Source organism: Crocodylus porosus, unplaced genomic scaffold (genome assembly GCF_001723895.1).
Source record: "Crocodylus porosus isolate Cpor-Errol unplaced genomic scaffold, CroPor_comp1, whole genome shotgun sequence".
In the NCBI taxonomy this organism is placed as follows: Eukaryota; Metazoa; Chordata; order Crocodylia; family Crocodylidae; genus Crocodylus; species Crocodylus porosus.
Genome location: NW_017728886.1, coordinates 57,757,016 through 57,766,134, shown reverse-complemented (window position 1 = coordinate 57,766,134; position 9,119 = coordinate 57,757,016). Strand labels below are relative to the sequence as shown.

The 9,119-nt window shown below is 37.6% G+C and overlaps 1 protein-coding gene across 1 annotated transcript in view; it reads right to left on the bottom strand.

Annotated features, from left to right (window-relative positions):
- Window positions 1-545: 545 nt before the first annotated feature.
- The window catches only part of CCDC126 (coiled-coil domain containing 126), a 19,394-nt gene continuing 10,820 nt past the window's right edge, over window positions 546-9,119 (bottom strand). The window contains exons 3-5 of the mRNA XM_019534646.1: window positions 8,011-8,146; window positions 7,040-7,420; window positions 546-2,193 (exon numbers count right to left, since the gene is read on the bottom strand). Of these exons, the coding sequence (XP_019390191.1) occupies window positions 2,009-2,193; window positions 7,040-7,277 (423 nt within the window). The 5' untranslated portion in view covers window positions 7,278-7,420; window positions 8,011-8,146 and the 3' untranslated portion in view covers window positions 546-2,008. The remainder of the gene's footprint in view (window positions 2,194-7,039; window positions 7,421-8,010; window positions 8,147-9,119) is intronic.

The window sequence follows — 9,119 nt, the reverse complement described above, 5'->3', positions numbered from 1 at the left end:
AAAAAAAAAAAAAAAAAAAGCAAGTGGGAAGAAGAGCGGGCTCAATTCTGTCCTATTAAATAGAGCTCTTTGTTTGTTTTGAAGAAAGAAATACCAGTAGCTAATGATGCAAATATTATAAAACTGATTTATGTACACATAGGGATATTCTGAATATCTGATTCATAGATGGACAAGGGAAGACTGATTCCAGTGCTCCACTTCAAGCATTTCTCCTTTTGTAACACTACATTATGAACTCTTATTAACCCCAATATTTCAGGGTCATTTTAGACATCAGTCTAAAGATCCTTATTGATTCTGATGAACACTGGGAGAGAGGAAAACTTGGATTTCCACCAAGCAAGCATCAAGGAAGGAAATAAGGAAATCACCTGTGCAAAAAATGGAAATCCTAATAAGGTGCTGCTTATAGGCACACTTCAGAATGGAGTAGTAGACCTCTGCAATTTACAAATTAGGGGTCTTAAGGGAGCTAAAGAGCATGGGTAAAGAACATGACAAGAGGAGGCAAAGCATTAGAAGAAATCAAAATCATTCTCAAGTACAAATAAAAATTTATTTTCTTCCCTTCCTGAAAAAGAAGTACATATTTATACTCTGTATGTCAGACAATATAAAGATCAGTCGGATGCTAACTGAAGTTTTATTTAGATACGTATTCCTTTATACCAGCTCAGACCATCAGCAAGGAGAAATAGAAAAGAACTTAGGGCAGTATGCCATCCAGCACCTGTTTTTCCTCAGGTTTTTTTTTTAAATCAAATATTAAAAACTACTACACTGAGTATGTTAAGCAACATAATCCTAAAAATGCATTCTGCATAGTTAAAAAAAACAAAAACAAAACCCCACACAGGTAGAGCAGCACTTTTATCTTACTTTTATGACTTAGATAATACATTTTGAAATACAGCACACTCTCACTGAAACTCTCTTTCCTAAGGCTAACTTGGATATAAGGCAATATTACCTTGGTTCCCAAATATGTGCATCAAAACAAAAACCCTATACATAAGAACATAAAAATCTTTACTACATATATCTTGTGTGTGTTGAGAGGCTTTTCTTAATTTTAATTCAATTCTCTCTCCCCACTTTTACAAGTTATCTTAGAGAGACGGTGTTACACGCACTGCAAGACACTAAAATATTTGTTAAAAATAAAAAATAAGCCATGAATAAAAATAAATATTTACACACCTGAAAATTGACTTTGATAACTTAAATAACCTTTTTATCTGTAGTTACAAAATACATAGACTTAAATATATCTGTAAGAAATAACTATATAGGATATTATAGATTATGCTTGTTTGATCATCTAAACTGCCCTATTTCTGGCATGAGGATACTCCTGGACAGTGTCTCTACCTATGATTTTCAATATTATAACTATTTTTAAATATACAGTAAATTCTCTCTAGCTATTTTGACATATAGTGCAAATAAAGACATTCTTTGGGTTTCAATTTAAAATGTTAGCCAATGCCATCATCAACATAACATCAGTTAGTGGGTAGGTAACAAAATACTGGACTCTAAGTATACACATTTTATAACATCAGTTTAACAATACATTATCCTCCATTACCTCTGTTTAAAGCGGATCACAGAAAAGCTACAGTATTGTCCATCTATACAAAAGATATGTTAGAATCATATTTAAATAAATATATTTTAGAAATCAATCTATATTTTTGTTTTCACTGTAGTTTAACTTCAGACATTTATATCACCACCTACTTGGCTTACTACAATCATTTCACCAGAATATCTTTAAGGAAGATATTGTACAACAATGCTTTGAAAAAACCATCAAAAGCAAAGTTATGCTTTAAGAACCTTATCTACATAAATGAGGACTACTGTGAATCCAACACATTCTAGAGTAGAACAGCATACAGATCTTTTAGAGTTAACTATTGCTTTTCCCTATCCCAAGATAAGAAGCTTTTCTTGAATGGAATCTACATAATTAGCAGCAAAACAGTATCACTCTGTGCTGCTATCTTACATTACTTGCTGCATTTACACGTTTACTTGAAGTTACTGGCACCAAATTACCACTGGTTCCATTGGTAGTATTGGTTGCTGAGCCATTCACAACAAAGTAGTCAACTTTGTTTTCCAGTTTCACCAAACGTTGCAAGATGTCATCCAAGAGAACAGCAATTGTTCTTTTGAGATCAGCTGAAAGAGACAAAAGAATAAACACACAGAGGGATGGAACGTTAATCAAATAAATTCATAAGAAAAAGAGGTACTCCTCACCTAATGGGGTCCTGGTTAACGTTGTTTCACTATTACGTCACTGACCGATTAGAGAACATACTCGTTTAAAGTCACGCGCTGTTTGGTTACAACATTGTTTGGCCACCGCCTTGTGCAGGTAACCACTGTTACACAGTTGGATTCGCTTAACATCGTTTTGCTTAAAGTCACATTTTTCAAGAACGTAGCTATGACATTAAGTGAGGAGTAGCTGTATAAGAAGAAATGATAAACTGGATATGTAAGCTGCATCTTAAGAAAACTGCTACCCTTTCCTGTTGGACTTTTGGGGGAAGATACAAAAAAAAGCTTCAATATAAAATACGAACATCTAGAATGTTTGACCCATATAGTTGATTTTTAATTATTTTTTAAACACTAGAAAATACCAACCTAATAGCAAATTGAGAATTGATGCAACAGATCTTGGAATGCAAGATCATAACAATATTAAACCTTCTTCCCTCCTTGTTACCCCTGCCTTGGTTAGCAGTTACAAATAACTGTTCAAAGGTAATATTTCAGACTTCAACCCACAAAAGCAGAGAGGAAATTAAATCTAACCTCTGTAACAGTTTGTGTCAGCAGACAGAATTATAGAACATTGTATTTTTTATTCTAGATAAGATAGCTCTTAATCACTTTCTTATGCAGGCATTTAGAAGTTATTCTGAAAGGTCAGAACTTGCTGTATCAGTGACAAGTTGAAGCGTTATTGTTTAAAACACTGCATAATACTGTAGTTACCTGAATCAAGATGAAGTCTCTACTTCACCAAATCAGGATGGGGGAAAAAACCCTCATTTTATAACTGCATGCAAGGAAACCTCATTAAATGCATTGTCTATCATTAATTAAACTGCTGTCAAAAGCAGCATGTACTGAATAACGGAAACCAGCTACGAAACTGATTAAATGCAGCCCATGCCAAGCATGACTATAAAAAACACAGTCAATATGTAGAAACAGACTGATGAGAACATTTTTAATGGGAAGCAACCACAAGGATAGGTTATTACTAGGGATGTATGAAATGAGCCGTATTTGATTCAGAGTCAGCCCAAATTGGGGACAGTGAGTCAATTCATTGATCTGGATCACTGCCCCGATTCAATTCGGACAAATCCAAATTCGAAGATTCAATGCTGATTCAGAGAACCAGCAATTTGGCCATAGACAGAGCTTTAAATGTTTTTTCTACATACTTTGAGGTACCAGCTGCAGCTCATGAAGACTGCAATAGTGGGCCGGATGGTGCATCGCACAGGGGGCCCCCCCCGCATGCTCGGCAGCAAACCTAGAAGTGGAACAGAAGTACTTCCAGTCCACTTCTGGGTCCACTGCTGAGTGTACTGGGGGGCCCCGCACAATGGGTGACTGGTGCTGCCTTAGTCAGGGAGGGCACGTGTCACCCCTGCCGGCGATCCTGCAGTCCAAAGTGGGGGGTGTCCCCCACAGGCAATCCAGCCTCTGGGGGCACATGGCATTTATGCCTGAAGCCATATGGCTGTGGGCAAGCAAAACCTGGGGGCATCCAAACCCCAAGCCTCTGGGGTTGGGCCTGCCAAAGGAAGCCTGCTAAATGATTTTGAGACATCTGAAGCCCAGGTAGGGGTGGAGGATGTTTGCCAGTAGTAGGGCCATATATGGTTCCTGAATGACTCACAGATTTGGAATGGATTTGGCTTAGAACACAAAACAGCTTCCTTAATTAAAAAAAGGTACAAAAGTGCTGTTTTAAAAGTATGTTTATGGAGTACTTTTGCTAGAACTTGCAGCAGCTTCAAAACAGGGGAAAAGTATTTATTCTTGATGAACTAAGGCTCCTGTAATAGTTTGCCTATATGGTAAATTATATTTCAAGGTCGGTATTTTCAAACTTGCCCCTCACTTGCACATGCTTAGGCACGTAAGAAGGCAGAAGAAGGGAAAAGGGGACTGTCTGGCCCCCAGATTTATTTTCCCTACTTTAGCAGTGGGAAAGGAATAAATTAAAGGTAAACCCAAAATAATTAGATTCTATCCCTGGAAAATTCTATGGAAAATTTATAAATTTGATATATAGAATCTAATTGTTGGGGGGGGTGTCATCTTATATTCAAGTACATATGGTACTTAAAAAAGTAGGAAAAAACCCTATCTATTCAGGTTTCTGAATGGTAGGATTTAGGCTTAATTTGTTCTGCAGGGGAAAAACAATTCTGACATCCATTCATTTACCAAGAAGAAGCAGAAGGGAAGAGGATCCCACTGATGCCAGAACACAAACCTATTGCTATTTAAGACCTATCCAGCTTTATAAAGTGTTTAATTCTTAGTTTTGCTAATAACTTCATAAAATTCAGAATCCAAGACAAGTCTGAATTTAAGATGATCCCTCCAATAATTGGATTCTATACATGGAAAATTATATATTTCCCATGTACAGACTCTAATTAGTGGAAGTCTGTCCTAAATTCATCCCCCACACTGCTGCTGTGGGGAGAGCAGCAGTAGGGAGGTAAGGGACGAGATCCCTGGCCTTTGTCTCCCTATGCCTATAGTAGACCCCTTCATGACTGCTCCTCCACCCTGCTCCCCTCAGACAGCCTCCCACCACCCCCTACAGCCTGCTTCCCTACCACCTGTTCCTCCTCGCCCCCATTAACATTTATGTTGCAGCTCTGCATCTCCAGGGCAGTCAGCAGCAGCTGCAGCCCTGGCCCACTCCAGCCAGAGAAAAGCAGTGGAAGCTCCTGGCCGGACCAGGTTGGAACTAGAGAGACTAGAGCCAGAGCCAGAGGTAATGAGGTTTAGGGAGGGAAGAGAGAGGTAGGTTGCAGTGGGGAGAAGACAGACACAGGTACAGAGTACAAACACCTTGCAGTTTTCCCCATGCCACGTGCCCCTTCCCTTGCCAAATGAGCCATTCTGGCCTGGGGCCAAAGCTGAAGTTCAGTCTCCGCCTGCCCTGGGCCACTACTCAAATCCAAGACTAGGCTTCTTCCCCTTACTCCCTTCCATTGCTGATGGTGGAGGGGTCCTTGCCTTTTATTCAAGTAAATACAGTATTTAAAGTTTCTGTTATTCTCTTAAACCGAACTTTAAACAAATTCCTTTGTATGTAACAAAAGGAGACAGATCTCCTTTACGTATATAGCTTTTGCTTTTTTAGGATAAATTATAAGATTACAGCTGTGAGGGTCCTAAAATAGTGCTCAAACACTGGGAGAAAGAGAAACAAATTACCATTCAATGAAATATGCTCTAAAGAGGAGCAGTAACTACAATAACAAGTCTCTGTAACTAGAATTCTAGTTTCCTATTAATTTAAAAACTAATTCCTGTTTAAGTTTTGAATACCTATGTTCTTATAGAAAACTTAGTAGAATTTTTTTTTTTTTATAGAAGAATGGAATGCAGACAGTTTCTGAGATCTAGTTATCAAACATTTAATTCTGGATGAAGCACTTGAAAACAGCATGAGAAATTTGACTAGCTTTCATTTTCCAAATTGTAGATTAGTACTCCCAGAGTCATGAAGCTGGTACTGCAAAGTTTAAAGTGGGACATATTCATTCTTACAACAAAATAACCTCAGTAAGTACTTATACAGAGCTTCTTATATTCTAGATGACAAGAATAGGCTCCACTAATTTAGTGCAAGGGAATATGGGCTCCCTGGTATCAAAGCTAACAGTTAAATCCGATGGAAATATCAGAATGCAAACACAACGAAGTTTAAGAATTGACATGCACTGTTCTCTTTGCCATCAGAAGGTAAACCCCATACTGCTAAATAGTTCTGTAAAAAATAATGAAGTAATTCCATTAACAATTCCTTTTTACTCTTTACATTTTCTTTTCTGCTGTTAGTAGCAAAATAGAAACAATAAAAATGTACAAATAATTTTAAATCTAAAAACAGAGACGAGTAGAAGACACCAAGCTTTGTGTTACACAGAGTTCTGGAGAAAGGGGTGAATTATTAAGCAGGTTACATACAGAGATGAAGAAACAAAAGCTTAACATCAACTGGAAAGTAAGAGGAACAGTCAGAGACAGAGGAAGAGAAGAACAGAACAAGACTTCTGTGGATACTGACTAGTGTTAAGGGAACACTGCTGATGCAAGATAAATATCTATCATCTTTATGTATATTTTAAGGACTTGGGATGCATCTTCAAATGGTAAATTTGTTATTTGATAAAGTGGATTCATTAAAGCTGAAAAAGCTCATAATACAACATAGTGACAGCACATGACAATTAGCAGAGTGCTTAAATTTTACATTTAGTCCCTATGTTATTTGTGTATGCCTTCATGTTTCTTCAGAGAACACCCTACAGCTGTATCACTTTAGAGTTACTGGAGAAACAGTCTAATGTTGACGCAGACTGTCAAATTTCTAACCATCAATAATACAGATATATGAACAAATGTGCAAGTAATTATAAAATTATAATTTAGCAAAATCCTGCTAAATTTAGAGATCCTTTGACGCTAGCTGACTTCCTGACCCTTGGGCAGGGGGCTGGACCCGATGATCTTACAAGCTTCCTTCCAGCCCTAATGTCTATGAAATCTGTGAAAACTATAATTTGCCCTCATTTTTATTTTAAGCTTTATCAAACAAGCAAAAAAGTTAGTCAATAACTAAAGGATTATCTCTCAGAGTTGCAAGCACTTTTTGCAAACAAGAAAAAGATTTAAAGTTTACCACAACTTCATAAAAATAGTATAAAAGAAAACGGGACTACATAACTATATTTGTATCTTATCTTACCATATCCTGCCATTGAGGCTCCATTACCACCATTCATTGTGTTCTTATTTTCCTCCGCCAGTGCTTTGACATATCTTTTGCTTAAGTCTAGTATCTGTTCACGTAACTCAGCACTGCTTTGATGCCTTGGATGCTGAAAAGTATAGCGTAGCAACATTAATCCCCAAATTAATCCAAACACCAGCAACAATAAACTCAGTTTTTGGGACATGTTTTTTCTTGAAAATGATAAAAACATTTCTGATGAAGGCAGCAGACGTGTCTCAATTTCAAGACAAGTAAGTGAACTTGAAGTTGTCACATTTACATATTAGTCAAAAGCAAGACCTTTGCAAAGTAACAAATCTTCTATTTGGACCATCTTGAACACAATCTTGATCCCTGAAAGATTTAAAATATTACATGATTATTCCAAATGCTATGGTGTTGAGAACAAGAGCAAAAATCAGTTTCCAAGTCTATTATTCCTGGATAATCTAAAACCTTTTTTTAGATTCATGTTAGTGCAGAAGTTTTCCTATCACATCTGCCTTTCTTATATTTTAGCATTTTTACCTCACAACAGCTTTAGTACCTTTACAAATCAGATTCAGTTTTCAAATTATTGTAATTAGAGTTGGTACTAAACAAACATGTTTTAAAGTTAGTAGCCAGTGTTATCTAATAAGAACCTGTAAAAACTCTTCCCTTTAAAACTATTCAGCCTATATGCAATATTCTCACACTGGTGGTTTATAATAGACACATGCACATGAAAACAGGATTTTGAAAATGCATGTTAGCTTATTCTTCTCAGTCATAGGTCTACTCACTATTAGTGGAGGAAATTCAAAACAGAAATTTAAATGCATCTTGGGCAAATGTCTTATCTACCTTTGTACAACAGCAAGCACACTTATCAAGATCTTACTAAAACAATTAGGTTGACCCTGGTTTTATAGCTTTTTTGGCAATAATTTTTTAATTCTTACCATAGCAACCAATTTTGATCCATCATAGGATTAGGGTCTCAGGTAGGAGCTGAATAGGACTGCTTCAGTAATTAAACAACAAATATCCAGTTTTTGATAGCTTAGAGTAGTAACAGCCAGACATCTTCATGGAGTTCTGCATTACAAAGAAAGTTTATTCAGATGAGAAAGTCCTTCATTTTGTTAAAACCAACATTTTCAGATGGAGGTATCTAACATTTAAGCACTATGTGAAATCCCTAAAATATCATGCTAAGGGCACGGCATGTGTACACTTGGAGTGGCTTCAAAAGGGGAGGGGAGCTGCTATAACAGGTGGGTGCACCAGCCCATAGCAATGAAAATGTAACACAATCGCTCTGACTTAACCCTGCTTCCTCCCAGTCTTGTAAAGCTGTTCCAGGTGCACTTATATTTAATTTTAGAGTATGTATAAAGAAAAGGATTCCATGGCTTGCTATAATACATACATTAAAAATACTTAATAATGCATTGTACAACAATCACTTCCTCCATTTCAAAGAGAGGGAACGATTTCTTCTTTTAAAGCAGCTATGTTCTATGTTAAGATTCCTATACATATCCCCTAGCACCCGTGTCACGAGTCAGGGAAAAGAAGCTCCAGAGTACTTGTTTATAAATTTATTATGCCCCCCTTTTTCCTCTATCTTTTTTTTTTTCCCCCAAGATAAGGATGTCCAATCAATTCAGTTTCTCTTTACAGGAGTTCCTCCCATACATCAAAGAGTTTAAACTTACATACATACTTAAACTGTTCTAAAAAAATGCTATGCCTGCTCAGACTGTGCATAGTAACAATGGTGCAAGAATCTAGGGTCTTTTGTTCCCCTGCAACAGATAGAACACCTCCTAGCACTTCTCCAAGCCTGGGCTCTGCACTCCTGGCCTCAGAGCACCAGCACAGGCCCCGTGCTCCCACTCACCACCACTTCCCCCTCCCGCCTGCCACTGCTGCCCTTCTCACGCTGCTTCCCTGTCCTCCCCGCATCCACGAGGGGCCTGCAGGGGACTGCATGCTTAGGGGCAATCACCACGGGTTCATCAGTGGCAGGTCCTGGCAGACCAACCTGGTGACCTTTTACGATCAG